The sequence below is a fragment of the Balaenoptera musculus genome, chromosome 3, assembly GCF_009873245.2.
Source record: "Balaenoptera musculus isolate JJ_BM4_2016_0621 chromosome 3, mBalMus1.pri.v3, whole genome shotgun sequence".
Taxonomy (NCBI): Eukaryota; Metazoa; Chordata; class Mammalia; order Artiodactyla; family Balaenopteridae; genus Balaenoptera; species Balaenoptera musculus.
The window spans coordinates 141880709-141902447 of NC_045787.1; the positions used below are offsets into that span (position 1 = coordinate 141880709).

At 41.5% G+C, this 21739-nt stretch overlaps 1 protein-coding gene and 1 long non-coding RNA gene across 3 annotated transcripts in view; one reads left to right on the forward strand and one right to left on the reverse strand.

The window, feature by feature from the left end:
- Nucleotides 1-2954: 2954 nt before the first annotated feature.
- Nucleotides 2955-16843, reverse strand: LOC118893187. Of its 2 annotated transcripts, none has more exons than XR_005019429.1 (3): nt 16666-16843; nt 15055-15220; nt 2955-3414 (listed from the first exon to the last, which is right to left on the reverse strand). It is a non-coding gene; the product is annotated as an uncharacterized LOC118893187 (long non-coding RNA). The 2 variants fall into 2 exon arrangements; XR_005019428.1 differs by lacking the exon at nt 2955-3414 and adding an exon at nt 10727-10806.
- A 1218-nt stretch (nt 16844-18061) lies between these two features.
- The window catches only part of GABRB2 (gamma-aminobutyric acid type A receptor subunit beta2), a 294699-nt gene continuing 291021 nt past the window's right edge, over nt 18062-21739 (forward strand). The window contains 4 exon segments of the mRNA XM_036848457.1: nt 18062-18130; nt 18844-19072; nt 19228-19319; nt 20324-20391. Of these exon segments, the coding sequence (XP_036704352.1) occupies nt 18996-19072; nt 19228-19319; nt 20324-20391 (237 nt within the window). The 5' untranslated portion in view covers nt 18062-18130; nt 18844-18995.

Sequence of the window (21739 nt, forward strand, 5' to 3'; positions counted from 1 at the left end):
ATCACAGATTCTGAGAATTATTTGTGAATTCATTCATCCTTCCCACTCTGAACCAAGGCTACTGAATACAAAGTATTTTTTTCAATATTATGAAAAGAGTGTATTCTGTGATTCAGTCTGCGAATGCTCCAATTTGTTTAGGCATGATGGGTCATTTCTAAAAGCCATCAGTATATAGTGTGGTGCCTTGCCTGCGGCAGGCATTCAATAACTGCTTTGTAAGTGATGAAATACGTGAATTCGTGGGACTTTTTAAAAGAATACGGAGACATCTGATTAAATCAATCCTATCACTGAAAAATACACATGAGAATGTCTTTTTAACAGCCATTGCCAGTAGCTCCACCTTAACTTGGTTTACATACCAAATAAGGCCAAGTCTCTGTATTTTCGGTCTCACTTGCTCACTTTCCTCCAGCTACATTGGAGCTCCTCAGTCAGTCTTTTTCCTGTCTCCAAATGGGGGAGACACCACACTTGCTGTTCTCTCCACTGGACTCATCTCCTCCTACTCCTCTCTCCATTTCCCACCCAACACTGTCTCTACCACTCTATGCCTGGGTAATACCTTCAGATTCCAGTTTAAATGTGATTGTTTTACACAGCATATAATGACTTCTCACCACCCCTTCTTCCCATCATTTTCCCTCACTATTCCCCTTCTTTTCTTAAAACACATTATCACAATTTGTTATTATGTATCTACTTGTAGGCTTATTTATTCAATAACTGATTCCCCACTAAAATATGCCTTCCTTGAGCAAAGGGATAATGTCTTGCTTTCCACTGTATTTCTGTGCCTAAAAGTACCTGGCATACAGTAGGTGCTCAATAAAAACATTGAACATTAAGTGTTTTTAAGTAACTGGTTTAATTTCTAAAAATAACATTGTTTTTTTCTTAATTCCCAGTCTTACTAAGGGATCTAAATTATATATACAGTAGTCCCCACTTATCCACGGTTTTGCTTTCAGCAGTGTCAGTTACCCATGGTCAACTGCAGTCCAAAAAAAGTAGATGGAAGATTCCAGGAGTAAGTAATTCACAAAATTTTAAATTGTGCGCCCTTTGACTAGTGTGATGAAATCTCGTGCCATCCCGCTCTGTCCTGTCCTGGATGTGAATCTTCCCTTTGTCCATCACATCTCACCTTTCAGTCACTTAGCTTAATGAGTCATTCTTGATTATCAGATTGGCTAGTACGCTATTGCAGTGCTTGTGTTCAAGTCACCCTTATTTTACTTAATAATGGCTCCAAAGCACTAGAGTAGTAACGCTGGCAATCCCGATCTGCCAAAGAGGAAGCTGTAAAGTGCTTCCTTCAAGTGAGAAGGTGAAGGTTCTCAACTTAATAAGAAAGTCGTATGTGATGTTGCTGAGGTCCATGGTGAGAACGAATCGTGTATCGATGAAATTGTGAAGAAAGAAAAAGAAATACATAGTAATTTTAAACTATCACACCTTGGACTATAAAAGTTATGGCCACTATGTGTGATAAGTACTTAGTTACTCTGGAGAAGGCATTAAATTTGTACAATAAGATATTTTGAGAGAGAGAGACCGCATTCACATAACTTTTATTACAGTATATTGTTTTATTTTATTATTAGTTACTGTTGTTAATTTCTTATTGTGCCTAACTTATAAATTAAACTTTATCATAGGTATGTATGTATAGGAAAAAATGATATATATAGGGTTTGGTAGTATCCATGGCTTCAGGCATTCACTGGGGTCTTGGGATGTATCATCTGTGGATAAGGGGGTACTACTAGACTTGTTTTTTCTCACTTCAGTGTTTTCAACTGATGCTTAAAAGTAAATCGCCAACTCAATATGTAGTACTTCCATTCAGTAGCCTACTAGTTTTTTTGAAAACCATTTACCTACAGGAAATCAGTAAGAATCAATGTATATTCAGGAAAATTCCCTGGAGGCAGTAAGTAACCAGAGGACGAGTCCATTTTGAGACAGGGGTTTTGTGATATGATCTGTTAATCTAGGGGACAGAATATTTTACTTCAGCCAATTTCCTGGAATTTTTCAATAAACTTTAAAATAACTAGTTAATTTTCACATATAGATATACTACTCTCTTGCAGTAATTCACCTTAAGATATATGCAATGATGACTCAGACTCCATATTTGTTTGGACAGTAGATTCCATTCAGTGCTGAAACAGTGTGAACTCTCAAGAAGTTTCTGTGGGATATTTTTCTGATTTTTATCATCTGTCTATTCATTTAGTCAATTTAGTTCAATAAGCATTGATAACATGTTTACAAGGTGACTTACCCAATGTTCCTTGATATTGGAACGTAAAAGAAACCTATAACAAGGTATTCAGAGAACTCCTAACCATATCAAGGTTACAGGATAAAACCCATGATTTGGAGTAGGGGAGAGATTGCAATGGAAAAGCATAGGAGACAGCATGTAATAAAGGGAGATATGGAGCACACAAGGACCTCAGTTTAATATTGCCACATATGTCAAGCCCACAGCTAACATCACATTCAATGGTGAAAGGTTGAAAGCTTTTCCTTTAAGATCAGAAACAATTGTGTCCACTCTCACCACTCCTATGCAACATAGTACTATAAGTCCTAGCAAGAGCAGTCAGGCAAGAAAAAGAAATAAAAGGCATCCACATAGCTTAACGACAATCAGCTTTGAAATCACCTGACATCTGTTTAAATTCTGGTTCTGATATTTATTAGCTTTGTCAGTTTCCATGGGCATATTAATAGTTACCTCGATGAATAGTGTTAAGGATTAAAATATGCAAAGCGTCTCACATAATATATCTCAAAAATGTGCAGTTTTCTCTCTGATTTGAGGAAGAAAAAAGCAGTATTAAGTCAAGGAAGAAAGATCCATGGAGAAGGAGAAATTTGAAGTTTAGTCATTTATTCAATATACATTTTACTTTACACCTATTATGTGTCAGATCCTTTGGATACTCTGTCAGAGAAGATAGACATGATTTCTTGAATTTTATATTTTAGTAGGAGAAAGTAGACAATAAGCAGGTTAAAGAATACAGTTCAGAAGAGAAGACCATTAAAGGCTATACTGTGATAGAAAGAGACTTGACCAGAGCTGGAGAAGCATAGGGATAGCCACTCTGAGCAAGTCCTATGTGAGATGAGACCTGGACATGCAGCTCATCAGGGGAGGATCTGGGGGAAGAGTCTTCCAGGCAGAAGGGCAGCAAGGACAAAGCTCAGAGGCAGGAGCCTGCTTGGTGTACACGGCCACTGTCGATGGAGGGAGTGAAGGAGAGAGAGAGTGATTGACGTGAGGTTCCAGGAGTAATTCTGGGCTCTAACACAGAGTGCCTGGAAGGCCATGGAGCAAAAGGATTTGACTAGATGCACCTGTTGCACCTCCTCAAGTCGTGCAGGAGAACACTGCAAGTTAATTACCATAGAAGAAAAAAAAGCGTTAAGGCATAAGAAGGAAAAATGAGCCTGGCTGAACTATAAAGTCATCATCTGTATAAGTTCATAGAACAGTACTTTAGATTTAAGCAAAGGAAATTTGATGCCATAATTACTAGTTTTTCTTAAAAGGTACCTACGACTGTTAACAGAAGTTCCTCACCAATTCTAATGCCTTCCACGGCTTGTTTCTTCATTTAAGGATTCAGTTTTCTTCTTGGTCAAATCTGAATGAAACAATGCTGACAAATCAAGTTCTTAAATTCCAAATGCATTATATTCTACATGGAGAACCCTCCTAAAAATAAAGTATTAGGAATGCAGAATTTATATTTTTAAACAGCCTGTCTGCTTTGAACTTTTTATATTACTAAGCAAGAGACCTTATATTTTTTCTCTTTTTTCCTTATCCTTTTCCAGTCGCAGAGGCAGATTCAGTGGTTTATGGAATCCACATGCATAGTATTAAAACGTGGTGAAGAATGATATATATTTCTTTCAAGGCAAGTACACATTATTTAAACAATAGGTGTTTTCGAAACCATGATACTCTGCCCTTTTGCTTTCTTTAAATTGATATGCAAAAAAAAAACCCAAAATGTTGGAACTTCCCTAAATTATCAGAGCTTTTTCTTTTATAAGCTTATAATACCACCTGTCTAGAATGCATATTTTTCTAAGTTTATAGTAGAGTCCCAACCTGCTTCCCACTGCTACCCACAGTATACTCTACTTTCTTCCTATGTAGTTGCAGAAAAGATGACTGACCTCCCGCATCTTTGCTTCGTATATGTTTGTGAAGAGAAATAAGCTAACATATATTAGTTTAGGGACAATGCTCAACACAGAGTAAGTCCTCGATAAATGCGGATTCCTTTTCCATAGTTCAGAAAATTTCTGTTTCAGAGTCAGGTTTCCTTACATCTTATATGCTAATGAAAGGTAATGGAGTTAGTAGGTCCTTCTACCCTGTTTCTTAGCCCAGATGCTAAGAACATCAGACACCTATCCCCAAATCCCTGATCTCTATGAAGCTTCTAACCAGGATAAATGTTTATTTCTCTAATTACCTTGATGACTGATATTACCAATCTGTTCTTGACCTTGGTAATAAAATTTCTTTACCTTCACCCTGTTGATCTAGATTCATCATAAGGTCTGATCTCTACTTGGCAACCTACATCTTTCTTGATTCACCTTAATATTTGAGAATTTCTATATCTTAACTGTTTGGGTTCTTCTGTAGCGTTAAGACAGAAGCAGACTGACCTGAGTTGGAATCTTGATTATATTATTTACTGGTCAAGTGACCTTGGGCAAGTCCCTCAACTTGTTACAACCTTAGCTTCCTCATCTGAAAATGGTAGATGACAAACCCACCGCCAGAGACTAATATGAAGATTAAATGAAGTAAAGCATATTAAGCGCTTATCACAGTGGCTAGCACAATTATGTTCTCAGGCATTTAGTTAACAACAGCAATGTAAAACACAGACACACAGAGAGAGAAAGAGGGACAGAGACAGAGACAGAGACAGAGAAATTGGTTTAATCATAATGCAGACCCAAACATTACTACAAATGGTAATGTTAGGAGATCTGGCCTGGGCAGAGTAAGGAATGTTACCATCCACTTTACCTACATGAAGAAAGGAGTTAAATTACAGCTATAATGACCAAAACCAGGTATTTGAACCAAGTTCATATGATAAATTAAAGAAACAGGAATTCATATTAGCCACCCCCTACCCCTCCATGATCGAAATCCTACCTGTCATTTAAGGAAGATAAATTGAGAAACGTCTCTCTATCTTCTCCTCTTTTGCATGTTTCCTTCTTCCTCAGCTTACATCAGTATATGAACTTGTTCCATCCAAATAAGAATCCACCTCAGTGGAAAAGCATATACAAATATATTTTGAGGGAATTTATGTCAGTGGGCTCTAAAACAACAACAACAACAAAAAGCCCAAGACAGACTCTGCTGATGCTCTGTAACACTGTGGATTGTTCAAAAGTAAAATTGTCTGCCCTCGGCATTGTCATTCATCACGTTGCCTCAGCGGAATTGCAATCTCAGAGGAAGTGGGAAGGGGATGAGAAGCGAGAAGTGACATAAAATGATTAGTTCTGCTCCACAGATGCAGGATGCTGGCATGTGAGGACCAAGTCAAGCATCTTAGTTGTGAATTTGTTTGTGAACGTGACTGTGATTTGCACCATGAGGAAAAGATGAAAAGAACATGAAACCACATTTTAGGACTGCATGTGATGGTGAAAAAATAAGCAGGCTATATTTTATTCTTTGTGTTATTTCCTAACAACTTGGCTGAACCTGCAGACACCCTCCCTCTCCTCCATTCATGCTTCCACATGCGTTCCTGTTAATATTAACCCCTCTACTAAAGACAAAATAAACACAACATAGTTACTGTGAGTCAGAAGGATTCAACATTCATTTTCATTGTGGCCTTCTCAAATCAGGGCAGTTCAGCATGGTGGTTAAAAGTGCTAACTCTGGAAGCAGAATGACTGAATGTGAATCTCAGCTTTGCCTTTACTTGCCCTGTAAACTTGGGCAAGAAGTTACTTGACTGTACTTTGTCTCAATTACCTCATCAGAGTTAAAAAAAATGTTGAGGATGAAAATAGACCTACTTCATAGGCTACTCAGTTCTGTAGTTGTAGCCTGAAAGTAAGCATAGACAATATCTAAACTAATGAGCATGGCTGTGTTCCAATAAAACTTTATTTATGAAACAGAAGGCAGGGCTGGATTTGGCCAGAGAGCCATAGTTTGCCAACCCCTGACTTAGGTCTTAGAATTTTAGGTCTGGGAGGAACTTTTGAGAGATCACCTAGTTTGACACCCTCATTTTACATATGAGACAACTAAGAGACAGGATGACACTGTAACTTGTCCACTTTCTCCCCGCTCCCCCAATCACACAGCTAGTGTTTTTAAAAAAAATAAAACTAGTTCTTGTTCTTACACAACTCATGCTATGCTCATCTTTAGAGTTCCAATAATGATGTCTGATTTTCTAGAAGTAAAGATTTCCCCCTGTTATGCATCTCAAAGTTCCACTGGTCTTAGGTTCATTCTCCAGAAGCAGACCAAGAGAGGATTCATGGGCAAATGATAAGCAGGTAGGGAAAATAAGACAAGGGAGGGAGAGTGAGCCCAAACAAGGGTGAGATTTCAAGCAAAAGCTATTCAGAGGATAAACTTGAGCCTCATTCCACAAGGGAACTCTGGAGTGTGAGTTGTTTAAGAATTGTTTTATTTCCCACCTGATAATCATTGATTAATCGGCGCCCTGGGAGGCTGCAAACTTTCCGGGTATTTCCCAGTGGCCCACGGCTGCCACAGTAGCCCAAGAGTAGCATACTGAAGAGGCTGCATGCAGGTACTGGCCACAGAAATCACTCCCCAAAGTATGTTATATGTGTGTGTTGAGGTGGGGTTGGAATACAAAAATGATCTGAGGGAATTTGGGCTGAGCATTTGCATTGTCTCCTGCACGATCTTAATAACAGAGGAAAATAAATAAATGAACTTGTTTGAAGTTATAGACCAGAGATTCCTGCTGCAAACTAGGTATTTATTTAAACTTTCTTGTTTTATCTATAAAAATTTATATGATTTTGGTATTTTACCTTAACATCTCAATGATTACTGGAAGGTCTTTCCAAATCTATGAATTTGATTTGCTGTCTTCAAAAGCTGTTATAGCTGATACTTGATTTTTTTTTAATTTTTAAACTTTCTTATCTTTTTAAACACTTTATCATCATTCTCTTTCTCTGTCTCCTGGTAGAATGACATTTTTAGTCAAAATAACATCTTAATGGTTTTTTTTTCTAGTGTCCCATTTATACTTCCCTCTCCATATGGAAGGATGGAAAGGGCCAACCCGCTCCTTGTATACCACATAATCCTAGCTCCCAAGAGGGGAGAAAGAACAGGCAGGCATTCATTTTACTATTCAGGTTTCTTACCATAAATTACTTTTTAATTAATTAATTAATTAATTAATTAATTAATGGCTGTGTTGGGTCTTCGTTTCTGTGCGAGGGCTTTCTCTAGTTGCGGCAAGCGGGGGCCACTCTTCATCGCGGTGCGCGGGCCTCTCACTGTCGCGGCCTCTCTTGTTGCGGAGCACAGGCTCCAGACGCGCAGGCTCAGTAGTTGTGGCTCACGGGCCTAGTTGCTCCGCGGCATGTGGGATCTTCCCAGACCAGGGCTCGAACCCGTGTCCCCTGCATTGGCAGGCAGATTCTCAACCACTGCGCCACCAGGGAAGCCCCATAAATTCTTAAGTCCTTTTCTAGTCTAATTTTAAAAGAATCTAGGATATAAGATTTCTTCCCCAAGTCAGTCCAACTTCACACTAAGATTAAAATGATCTATGATGCCATGCCATTCCTGCCAAATATTCTCGTGCCCCTTTGAATATACAAGACCCTCTCAAATCACTAGTGCCATTCACATGATATGTGAAGTGTTCTGTTTTTTGGCTTGTTTGTTTTCTTTCCTGGTAAAGATCTCACTATATTTTCCTAGTAGTATTTTTCTTTCCCTTCTCTATTACTCCTTAACCCATGACTCACCTTTATTGTTTATGTTTGTCTACAGTTGCTTTAATACTACTGCAACATTGAGTTGCCTGCAAAGCCTAAAATATTTACTATCAGAAAAAGTTTGCTGATCTCTGATCAAAATGATGTGGCAACTATAATATCGCTGATAAATGATTAAAGGGTGACTGGATTGCAGGGAACCCTACCTCTATCTACATAATTTGAAATCCTCATCCTGATATCAAGGTTCTCCACATCGTGGCTGACTTTGCCAGCCGTTTATCTCTCTACTTTAGCCAGACACTGATTTGCTGTTGAAGAAACTTACCTCAAACTTCCCCATTGCCTGCTAATAACTACAATAATATTTTACCCATCCTTTATGATTCATTTCGGAGAGCATCTTGTCAGCAAAGGCTTTCCCTTTAATTCTAACCATGTGATCTCTTTTTCCTGCAGTCTCCTTGGATTATGCTCTTCTAAGTTTATGCTTTTCTTGTAACATTAATATTGTACTGCTTAATCATTTTTGCTAGCTTCCTCACCCTCACCTGCTACAATTTAGCTCCTAGAGGGGAGGAACGTTGTCTAATTCATCTTTTTGTTCCCTGTGAAACTGAGCACATTTCCACGTGAATAGTTGCTGAGTATATTCACTGAATTGCTAACTTAGATTCTGACATCCTGTGTCATAAAGACGACCCTGTTGTCTAAAGATGTTCAGGTTCACCTCTCATCTCCTGTATTCAGATCACTCACACTAGTAACTTCTGATGATCATAGATTCCTAAGAGTTAGAAGGCCCTCACATCAGTCTAAACTATGACAATTTCTCTTACAGAACTTTGACAGATTGTTCCTGCCCAAACTGTGTAGTCAAAGATTGCCAAATGTTTGCATACCGCCTACATTATTTTTGTCAAATCCACATACCACCTGCTCTGCTATTTTATCAATATTTCCTTTTATTTACTCACCTTTAACTTAAATAAATGTGCTTAAAAGAAAGGTGATGTCACTATCTTTTGTGGAATCTAGTATTGTTGACCAAAAGTGAAATATAGTCATAATGATAAAAACCAATGATCTGCATCTGAAGACTTACTCCTCTCAGTTAAAATGGATAAGTAACAAGTCGTAGAAGAATGCTGATGGCATCTTGGCATCAAACTGACTTTCTTGTCTATGTAATATCCAAAATCATCTCTTGAACCATCAAGGATCTGCATGCCAACTTCTAGATAAAGTGTATGGCTGGAGCATACCAAATTTCCGAAGTACTCACTGCTTCTTGTTGATATATCCTTGGCCCCAACAGCTAAATCATTTAATTCTAAACTCCTGTTAAGATAAGTTATATCTTAAAAAGTAAACATTGGGAGCTATTGATTGCTGGACTTTCTGGCCTGAAAGGGACTTTCTTTAGTTTATAGACATGGCTATGCTCTAGGCCACCACATACCGTAACCCTCAGTAGGAACACTTTCACTCACAGCTCGTAATCGTTTATTTGAACCTAAAACTAAATTATTCTTCTCAGGAACTAGGAACAAAACATGTTTTCATGTAGTTTCTATTACAGGAGAATTATGCTAAAACAAATGGAAGGAAACAGCGGTTATTATCACCTACTCTTTAGGTTTCCAGTTAAAGAAAACCTTCACTCTGATAGACATTGACTAGTTTTTCTCCATTCCTCCTTTTCTGGAGAGAAGCTTTTCTTAATCATAATCATAAAAAATCACTTTCAGAATATTGTGAAATGAGGATAATATTAGAACTTACCTCATAGTATTTTGTGATAATTAAGTGTAGTATTTAAATTTAAAAATTAAGTGAAGTGTAATATTTAACTATGACACATAAGTCATTGCTGATAATAAATGACCTTTCCTGATACTTATATTTAACAGTATAAATATAAGTATCAGGAAAGGTCATTTATTATCAGCAATGACTTATGTGTCATAGTTAAATATTAAACAAAGGTGAATTTTAATTATTAAGGAAAATCATACATTAAAACTAAGTAGGAAGAAAATATCCTATGATTATAAATATGAGAAATATTTTATTTAAGTGCTTAATTAGCAAAAAAGTTTGTTGTAGAATTCATTCTTTCAAAAATTTACTTATTTAGCTAATACAGATAGGTCTTACTGTGAATAAGTGGAACTAATGCAATTATTTGACATTAACATTACAGTATTTTTACTAATAGGTCTCAGTTACCCAAATTTTCAGTTACTGAGTATCTTTATCCTTAGTCATTCTTGTTCATAATTTTATTAAATTTTTCCATTGATTCTTACAAGTATTTATTTACGTCATGACTGTTTTAAAACAATTTTCAGGATGATTGTTTCATGCATGACTATGTGAGTTGCTGAAATCTGAGTAGCAATCATCCACCCATCCACTCTTGACACGAATCTGAGAGACCAGATGTCCTAGACTGATGCCTCCATTCATTGAGCCTTGTCAGCCAGTTGCAAGGACATTCATGTAAGACAGATACCGTGAGTGTGGATCCCTCTTCCATTACATCCAAGTCGCCATGAAACAATTTATTTATCAACAAGATATGCTTAGTAATAACACCTATCCTACCTTTAGTAGACATCGTGGCTTTTATCTGTTCATCATCCATGCTTCCTCTTCCTGGAGAGAGCACATTAGTGACCTTTCTTTGGGTAATCATTCCTCAACCTTTCCCAGTCCACAAGGTTTGGATGTGGTTTACCCCAGCTTCAGGACCAGGGGTGAACACACGCCCATCTATCAGAGCAAGTAATACGTTGAAGTTGAAGGTAGAACTGTGATCCAAGTGCACTGAGAGTGTCCTATCTTGTAATTTTAAGGGAGTTAGTAAATTGCTAATCCTCTCAGGGATGCTAAACCAGAGCAGCTGATGGTCATCTTTGGAAGAGGGCCTGTCTGAGAATGAAGCCAACTTTCATAAAACAGAATTAGGAGATGAAGTAGTTTAAGCCTCTGAATCCACGTGTAGCCAAAGCTGAACACCCTTAACTTTTTCGGTTACATGACCTAATAGTCACTTACTGTAGCTAGTTTGAATTTGGTTCCTGTCACTTTCAACCCCAAGAGCACTGAATAATGCACTACTGAATAATAAATACACTTGAAAGAATTAAATGAGTAATCACTGGTGTTTATCACAAAGTGAGCTAGCTAGTAAGCAAGCACTCAATAAGTATTAGCTATCAGTAAGAACTGTAATTACAATTTATCAATTACTGAGTGCCTTATACATGTTAGGCAAATGTACTGAGCTTGGGGAATAATAAAAACAAGAGTAAAAAAGTTCCTTGTAGAATTAGCAAATGAAGATGTTTCCAAAGGGGATTTAAAGGAAAAAACAAAACCAAAACAGAAACAAAAAAGCAAGACACTACAATTGACATTAGGTGCCTAGAAGTAGGGAGAGTAAGTTTGCCTGAGGCTGGAGACAGCTGGAGCTTTTTAAGACCTTCATATGCCCAAGTTCTTTAACTTTTGGAGGCCCCTTGACACATAACATAAAGCACATTAAAATGTACCTTTCCCATATGAAATGTGAATTTGTGAATAATATTAAATTTTTATAGACTTTTAATTAAACATTAATTAATTTCAACATTTGCAGCTTTTTAAAATTTGGACCCAATATGTACATTGGAATTCCAACATTTTTTATAGGCCCTCAAAAGGCTTGTAAACCCTAGGCTTTCTAACTCAGGCATTTAGTAGAAAAACAATCCTGGTAGAGGAGCATCAGGAAAGGCCTCAGATTTTGTGACCCACATTCTGGAAAATTCCATTTTGCATACTGGATTATCTATCTTTGGCCATCTCTTACTGGCCATCCCTAAGAAACCAACCTGAGAGGGATGTTGAGAAATGATTCCTTAGGACTGTCAATGTCACTGCTTATACATCAGTTTTGCTCATTTATTTATATTGACAAGCACACCTCTCCTCCCCTGCCGGTCTGGAGAAGCAGTTGGTAAAAAGGACTTCTCTCCCACTCTATCCTTTTCTAGGATAAGGGATACGGTGTTGCATTGCTTCTGAGACTGTGCATGAATATAATTAGTATCCCCATGGTGTCAGAGCTCAGGTAATTTCCTCATCTAACAATTTCGCCTCCATTTGGAGCATCAGTAATTTCATTTTGTACTTTGAGGTACACTTTTCTGTACTCTTGAAGATGGATTCATTTGAGGTGGTGCTAAAAGGCATTTTCCTTCAAAAGGTGTCCAGTAACTCTAGCTCTCAAAATTTCCTATTGGTCATTTGATTGTTAAATCAAATCTCTGTTAGGTGCAGAGATCCTTTGGGCTATGATTTTATTTCTGTTATATTAACTCAATGGGTGAGACAAGCTGAGAACTGTAGACAAATTTGCAGGAGTTTTATATATAAAGTCACATAGGACTCAGGAAGAGCCTGAGTTCATTAATATTTTCTTATAAACTGTGCAATCTTATAGCTACTTAATCTCTGCTTCTGTTTCCTTATATATAAAATGGGGATATTAATTATTAACATTTTATAGACACATTGTGAGGATTAAATATTTTACTATACATAAAGCATTTGGAACAGTATCTGACACACTGATATTATTATTTTATTATTATTACTACATGTTATATTTTAGTTAAGTAATTTAAATTGATTTATATGTCATCAATCTCACTGTGGTCAAAAATTTTATAGACACTCAGGTTTAATGTTAGTGCTACCTGCTGAAGGAGAAACAGCCAGGACTCAGTGGGCATAGAATTCACGTTTCTAATTCTGCAGATCAAAACCTCATTAACCCATAAGCCCATAATTTGGAATTTATGGTAATATAGGAGAAATTTAATTTTCCGGTGTCTGTGAAGGTAAGGTTTGCCAGACAAATAAACAGAGGGTATTTTTGACTAGCATAAGGGAAAAAAATTTGATAAAATTAAACTACTCTAGGAATATTCTTTAGCACATAAAAATAAAGGTGCATTCATAAATAAGATATTTGGAGAGGTTATTTTAAAATGGTTCTTATTTGTATATTACAGTAGGTCCAGGAAGCCATATACTTGACAACACTTTATTAGTAATTAGTAAGTTGGTACTGAAAGTAATAAATGTATATTTTCTTTCAGCATATCCTTTCTGACTTTCTCCCGGCTCTTCAGTATTAACGAAATTTCGACACACTATTTAAAAAGACCCCAATCAATATTCAAAGCTAAGAGACTCGTTATTCATTTTAAAAAAAGAATAATAAATACAAATGTTTAATCAATTCAGCAAAACAGGTAACCCACGTTGCATGAGAACTTTGTCCATGCTGCACCAGAAGCGGGAGGTCAGGGAAGATGCCCTGGCACCTGTGGGCATATCCTATACTTGTTCTTCCACAGGATAAAGGCTATGGTATGGAATATCACACTACCTTCCCCCCAGCTGAAATGTGTGAGATTCTAGTGAGGGAATCAGGGTGGCAGAGGGACACAATGGCTCAACTTTAGAATTTTATACCAGCAGCATGTCCTATCTATTCAAAAATTTTAAAACTTTTTAAGGATTTAATACAGTTGACTAGTCCTTTTTTATCAGAATATTATCTTTTCTTGGCTTTGATCATACCACAGTGATTTTCCTCTTACCTTTTGGGCCATTTCTAATTTCACTCTTCTGGATGACTGTAATTGCTCTTCTCTGGAAGATTCTCTTCTTAGTCTGTTCATCCTGCCTGCATAAGTCTCATATACTCCCATGACTTCAGTTGTTTGCATCTGCAGGATCATCAATACAGACTTATTCATTAAAATGTACGTATTAGGTTTCTACTATGGGCACTAGGCACTAGAATACAGCACTTAGCAAAGCAGGCAAAATTTTCTGTTTTTCTGAACTTGCATTCCAGTCAGGAAGATAGAATTACAATGGGCAAAATAAAATATGTTAGACAGTAATATGTCTTAAAGAGAAACGTTCAGACAGAAAGGGAAGTAGTCTCAGGATGGGATGCAGAAATTTTGTTCTGGCCCCACATCAGCCCTCAGTTCTGAGCTTCAGGTACATATATCAAAATGTCCAGTGCACCCTGGATGACTAGCTGGGACCTTAAACTCAACGTGACCCCAACTGAATGTACTATCCCTATCAACTATCTTCTACCACCACCACTGAGATGCTCAAACCAGAATGTATGAGTCATTCTTGAATCCTTCTTCCCCTCATTCCTCATATCCCATGGGGGACAAAGTTAGCCAGTTCTCCCACATAACTCTAGCCCCTTCTCTCCATCTTCACTGTCACTATCCTAATTTGGACCAACATCACCTCTCACCTGGATTCTTGCAGTAAGAAATCCCCTATAGCCATTACCACCTTCCTCCAGTGTGATTAAAACTCATCTTGTCACTCCTCTACTTCAATAGATCAGTGGAACCGAATTGCTCCTGCCCAGCTCCCCAAGCACATCACTCTTGGAGCCACTCTTACCCTTGTCCCCTAGTCTTTGTTCTTCCTTCATTCTTCATTTATGCCATCCTCTCTTGGCCCAGGATATTTTCACATACTATTTCTTCTTCCTGGAATATTCTTCCCCCAACTCTTCGTCAGGCTAACTCATCTTTCAAATTTCAATTAAAACATCACTCTAATCAGGCAAGTTTTACCCAAATCCTCAAACTGAGTTATTTGCATCAATTATGCATTCCATAATATCCTATCTTCCCCACTTCAACATACATGCTACATGTGTTATCACTTCTATACTGCTCTTTCCCACACTGGAACGTAAGCTCCAAGAGGATAAGGACCATGTCTGCCTTTTCAACACATCAGCCCTAGTGCTCGTCAAATAATGTTTGACGTAGAGTAGGTGCCCAGTACATATTTACTGAACAAATGAATAAATATTATAGCAAAGACAAATAGCATATGATTAGTGACGGTTATTACTTGGCATTTGTATGCTTCATACTCAGACATGATTTTGAATCATGATCTCTTAAGAGTACTTACATATTGCCTGCTCGTCGTACATCTGGAATCATGCAGGATGCTCTCCAGCAACTGACACATTTCCAGAATCCAGCAGTGCCTTCCCTTGCACATTATTGTTCCAATTTTCACATTCCTAGGCAGCATTACCAGCCAAGTCTTCCAGAGAGATGTCCTACTGCTGATTCTGCTGTAAAATAGAGACCCACTTTAGGCATAAATTGATCTCAGATTTTGTAACCAGTAGGACTATCTCTAATTATATTAGTTACAGTTATTATTAAGAAATAACAATGAGATGGTACCACATAAAGAAAATAAATACGATTTTGTCTTTTGTCCTTTTGATTGCTGCTTGGGTCTTTAGTACATTTTCTTCTTACCCTTATCTTAATTCCCTTGGAATATCTGCTCCTCTCTTCTCAGGCTAATCAATGCCTTCTCAGGATCATTGCACCAAACTGAAGTCCACTCAGTCTTTATAGGCTAATGCTATTAAACCTTGTCTGCTTTCTTGCCCATTCATTATGCCTTCCTTATTCACTAAAAATTGCTGATATTTATTAATCACATGCCAAATGCTACACATGTATTTATATCATTCTACAGCACACAAAGAAGGAACTATATTTTAATTTTTAAAGAAGAGGAAGCTGAGCTTTAGAGAAGTTAAGTGACCTGCCCAAGTCCCAAAAACACTAAGTATCTGAACTGGGATTTGAGCCCAAAGGTCTGCCTCCAGTTCCTTTGGACCTGTTGGCACTGTGCTATTGTCTTACTTGCTGAGACGCAGGTTACTTTAGCTCTTCGGCCTCCTTTCCCTTAATTTTCTGTTTATGTTAGGTCTTCAATAAATACTGTTTAACCTTTCCCTGGGCTGTTATTATTATTATTATTAGTGGATGACGACTGATGGTATTCGTGGTTTCGTTCTGTTCACTGAATTCTGTTCTTTCAACCGAAATTGAACTGAGCCTAAATAAGAGCAGCTGGTAGTGCAGCAAGTGCAACGTGGATAACCCTGTCAGAAGGAAAACCCTGTTTCAAGGCGTTTTCAAGAAGAAGAAGAGCTTTCTAGGGCTTCAGGAGTTGGTGTAGTCAAACTGTTTGGGAATCCTTTGGTATAAGGTTAATACGTAATCTAAACTTTCCCCACCTTCAATAGGGTGAGCCTGTGTAAAAGATTCCCATTGTTTTGTGAGTCAAGAGAAAGAGGGAAATAGGCAGTTTTCCTGAGCCATAGGTCTGTATTTTGATTCCTGTAACTCTCAACCCAAGTAATTACAGAGAGTTAGATTTCCAATCTCTCTCTCTCTCTCTCTCTCTCTCGTTCGTGTGTTCGTGTGTGTGTATCTTTGGTGCGACTCCTAGGAGCTGTGAGACCGCCACGCTCTGAATCTGTACGTCTGCACTGTTGAAGAGGCTGTTTTACCGTCTCAAATCCAGGAACTCCCCTCCCGCTCGCCTTCTGTCCTCGGGGAGCTATCAGATTCCCGCCTAGCAGCCCTCCCGCCTCCACACTTGCCCTGGGGTCAGTACCCGGCGGCCCCAGAATGACCCCTGACCTTGGCGGGGGAGGAGGGAGATTGCCAAGAGGTATAAATGGGTCAAGAGTGGCGAAGGGACCAGGACCTTGAGGAGTCCGGGTGCGGCGTCGGGCGCCCCCTCCTCTCCGCAGACGGGGGCGGGGGCCGGCCTGGTGCGATGCGCGCGCCCGCGCCTCTCGAGGCCTCCGGGGGCTCGGCGGGAGCAGGAGCTGCGCTGCGAGAGGAGGCCGGCAAGGTCGGGGCGAGTCAAGACCGTCTGTCTAATGGTTAGGGTCGCTGGCTTTCGCGTCCAATCTCGGTTTCACCTCTAGCCACCTGGGTGACCTTGGGCAATTTCCTTAGCTTTAGCGCGCCCGTTTCTAAATCCGTAATGTGGGGAAAGCGAGGTGCTGGCTAAACCTGGGCTTGTAAGAATGAACTAATGAAGCACTCTTGGCACGTAGTAGGCGCTCGGTTACAGGTTAAACTGAGGAGGAGGAGTTAGAAGTTCCGCTTTGGGGTCCGGAACGTAGGTCCAGCTCTGACTTCTCCTGTATTCAGGAAGGAGAGAGGGAGGGGGGAGCGGGAGCACCTGGCCTCCCCTCCCCTGCTCCTCTGTTGGCAGATAAACTCGGGAGAACCCGGAGAGTCCGTCCCGGGCCGGGGCACCCTCAGACTGCCCGGCTGCCGGAGGCTAGCAACGTCTCCGGGCGCCCGCGGCTCATCCCTTTCCCGCGAGCCGAGGAAAGATTTCTTCCGTGTTTCTCCCTCCCTCTCGAACCCCGGAGCTCGCTCGCTGCTGCCTCTGGGTCCCGGCGGCCGCGGAGAGCCGGGTCGAGCCTCTGGCTGGAGGGAAGAGGCAACCCCGGGGTGTGCGAGTCCCTCCTGGCCCCGAGCTGGGGAGCGAGGAAGAGGTGGCGCGGAGCCCGCGGGAGGACGCGGAGCCCCGCGAGGCCCCGAGCCCCTTCCTCATTTCGCCCGCCTTCCGGGGACCGCTCTGATTTTTTGCGTCCCAAGGCACCGCCAGGTGTCTGTCCTCGCCACCCGCCCTCCCCGGCCGGGGCCGAGGGGCCGAGGGGCCGAGGGCCCGAGGGCCAGAGGAGCCGGGGACGGCAGCGCCGCGCGGCGGGAGCGGGCAGCGAGCGCAGGCCGGCGAGGTGAGGAGGGGCGCGCGGCGGGCGGGGAGGGTGCCGCCCGTGTGCGCGCGAGTGCGCGTGCTCTGAGGGGGCGTGGGTGCCCGCCAGGCGAGTCCCACCCGGCCGCCAGCCCTTCCTGCACGCGGTCACCGCCGGAGCCTCTCGCCACCCGGCCTCCCTAGGCCCCCAAGTCCTATTACCCCTTCCTGCACACTCCATCCTCCCTATTAATAATTTCCCAGTGCAGAATCAGACCGAAACCTTGAGAGAGAGCGCTTTCTACTCCCCTCGCCCCCCCCCGCCCCCCGCCCTTCCTGCTATAAATAATCCGGACCAGCGGGTCAGGCACGTCACACGGTGAGAAACCGGGACCCCGAGGTTTTCTTCTCTGGGGATAGGGGGCAAAGGGTGAGGAGGAGGAGAAAGAAATCGCTCGTGAGTAGTGAAGAAAAGCTTGCTCTCTGACTCCTAGAAAAGACCAGGCATCATTTTATTATTATTTTTTTTTCCTTTTTCTTTTTCTTTTTTTAATTTCCGTGTCTGTCTTATTCTCCATGCTACGTCCCCCCCCTCCACTCCCGGCCCCAAATCCAACGCATTGCTCAACACTCCTCCCATCGGTTTCTTTCCTCCCTCCCTCTTTCACTCCCGCTCCCACCTTCCCCTTCCCTCCTCTTCCCTCCGCCCCCCCCCCCCCCCCCGCCCCCGCCTCCAGCACCCATTTCGCCCCAGGCAGGGGATGCTATTTGCCACGGAAATAAAGTTCAGATGTCTCTCCCCCCGCCGCTTGCTGAGACCAGAAGTGGACTCTCAGGCACCCATCTTCCCCCTAGCACTACACACCTGCTCTCCTTTAAATTACTAATCTGGTTTTGCATATTTAAGAGGAAACACACACACACACACACACACACACACACACACACACCCCAAAACCCCACAACCCGCGAGGTGCAAAACTGCCTCCTGCAAGTACCAAAACTTACCAGACTCTCTAGTTGTTTTTGTCTTAACAAAAGGACAACAAAGATTTTACTCCGGGTCCTCCTGTGGGGCGACTTTTCTATATTATTCAAATACGCATATATTATACATATATATGTTTTTCCTTTTTCCCCTTTAATTTTTTTTTTTTCCTCCTTAACAAGGAAATCTTCTCGGTCCCAGGCAACCGCTGCTGCCCCTTTGATGTTTTGGTACGCCTTGCGCATGCGCCTCACATTAGAATTACTGCACTGGGCAGACTAAGTTGGATCTCCTCTCTCCAGTGAAACCCTCAATCCCGTCCAAAACTAAAGGGATGTGGAGAGTCCGGAAAAAGGGCTACTTTGGGATCTGGCCGTTCCCCTTAATAATCGCCGCTGTCTGTGCGCAGAGGTAAGTGTGTCTAGCGTTTCTCTTTCCTTTTTCACTTTGAAAGGCTCTGTCTGCCTACCTCTGTGAGCAAGGATCTGTAGTGAGGATCAGATAGATGCTGAAGCGCTGTGCCTGCTGTCTTATTGATGCCTGTTTATTGTCTTTTCTTTCTTTAGTGTCAATGACCCTAGTAATATGTCGCTGGTTAAAGAGACGGTGGATAGACTCCTGAAAGGCTATGATATTCGGCTGAGACCAGATTTTGGAGGTAATGGGGTTGCCTTGGAAATGAGAAACAGCCCAGCAGCTATAGCCTAAGCTGTCTTTTGAGCTTTGTGCGCTGTCTTCCCTCTCCCTCATTGTGGGTTGCATGTGGTGTACTGAACATGTCTCTGTGTTACAATATTGAGAAACTGATCCAAACTTAAGCTGGTTTGTTACTCTCCAGCACTTAGATGGTCTTTCAGAGAGACCCTCTTAGCCTGTACTGGTGACTGCTGTCCTTCAGCTTCACTGTTTAAATCCTTTGCTTCACTGTCTTTGTTTCCTTGAGATACAAACCTCTTAAGTTTAGTTAATGGTGTGCCCAGTGAACCTGGCTTACTGAAGGCCATCGGCAACATTTTTGAGGACAAGATATGCAGACAATTGGTTGAGAAGTCGCATTAACCCCCTGTGCCCACCTACTTTGGAAGAGTTCTAGCCATGGTTTAAATTGGCTGGTGTCTGGATATTATCCAGTCCTGGAAGCCTCACTGCAGGGGACAGTGGGGTGGGGGGAGAGGGGCCTGGGGGGCTCGGAGGATAGGGAGGGTAGTGGGAGAAGGGCTAGAGACCTCTCTTGCTGCAGCCTTAGATACACTGATATGCCCATTTAATTTTACTCCAGACTCTAACAAAGCTCAAAGAGTTAAAACCTGCACAGAAGCGGGGGTGGGAAGAATGAGGAGGGGGTTCCAGTGCAATATATAACATTTCGCTTGGGCTAGCCAGATTCCGGTGCTTTTGTGGTTGTGTGTATTCTCATGCTAAGACATCTACATATGTAGACAGAGGAGGAATCCCTCACCCATCGGACACGTGTGTGCCTGTTCAATAGAGCATTTCCCAGAGGAGTACCTGTCACTCTTTACAAAGGAGCAGAGAACTGAAGAATTTGAGTGTGAGCAGTGGGAAGGGATTTGGGGCAGAGTGTCCCGTGCCCGGGGACTACTCTTGCTAAGAATGCATGAAGTTCTGAGAAATCACGTGGCTGGCCATTTTGGTTTGCAGGTCCCCCCGTGGCTGTGGGAATGAACATTGACATCGCCAGCATCGATATGGTTTCTGAAGTCAATATGGTGAGTATTGAGGTTTATGGCTGTGTCTCTGCAGACCTTCATTTGGGGACAGGAAGGAGAAAGGATCCAACTGGTGAGGGTGGGGTGTGCATGAGTATGTGTAGGAAGTGGGGTGAGGGCCGGGCATTGTGCTTTGGAACCCACTGTCTTTGAGCCTTCAGAGCTGGCTCTTTCTGGTCCCTAAAGATTTTTCCAACCTGGTTTGAAATCGTGGGACTTGGTGAAGAGGGTGTAAAATGCATCACATGTTCACGTGCAAAACGCAGCCACATGCAGGAGAACCCCTGCAGGAGTCACATTTCCTAAGGTTTAGTGGGAAACCCACTTCATCAAGTGATTTTTCTGAGTTTGGTCAGGGAAGGAAAGAAGAGGAGAGAAAAGGGAAGTGTTTTGATTTGACATTTCACAGAGAATATAACCTGGGAACTAAACTGTAGTGGAGAGGCTGAATAAATGACCCTCGGATACTGATATCCACTTGTTGCTTTTGGAGCCGGCCTCTTTACAGCTGATGGCAAGCCCCGCCCCCTGCCCATGGCTCACCTGCTCCTTTAACCCCCAAAATATATAAAATAAAAATTGGCCACCCTGCTTTCAAAAGGTAAGCTCAGACCTATGTGTCATCTCTGGTCACTTCTGCAGTGGTATTCACCGCATGTCCTAAGCCTGTGTGATTTATGGACAGCAGCACTCCTTAGTGGCCCCCTCCTTGGTCTTGGGGCAAGTGCTAAGAGAAAAAGCCTCCGTCTTCCCCTCCAGGGAACACTTGTGGTGGGGGGTGGGGCTGGGGGGAGGGTTGCTTCATGCAGGAGCGCCCCCTGCTGCCCATGTTGGGGCACTGCAGACATACAAGACAATAAATGTCCCAGATACCCCTGCTTACTTGGGCCATTTCTTCAATGACTTTTCTACTCTGTGTTTTTGAAGTTTTCACCCTTGGAAAAGTCTCTCTAGAAAGGCCACATTTGAATGTAAGATGCCAGGGTTACTTTCAGTCCTAATAGGATACAGCACATTGCAGAAGATTGTATTGTAGTGTAGTTTTGCCTGGAAACGGGATGCACTGTTAAAGAAGAGGGTCTAGTGTGTAAGGTTTTATGCAAAACAGTTCTAAGCCAGCCATCAGGACTTGAAAGTTAGGACACTTATTAATTCACTCGAGAGCCAAATACTAGGTAGTGGATATGCTCTTAACATGATATAAATTTTCATCACCCCAGAATTCAAATATAGAGGAAGCTTAAATAACCAGCCCAACCTTGTACAATGTCCAAAGATAGGTGATAATCCTGAGCTATCACAAACTTATGAATCATCTATGACTACTCCAGAGAACATTCAACTCTTT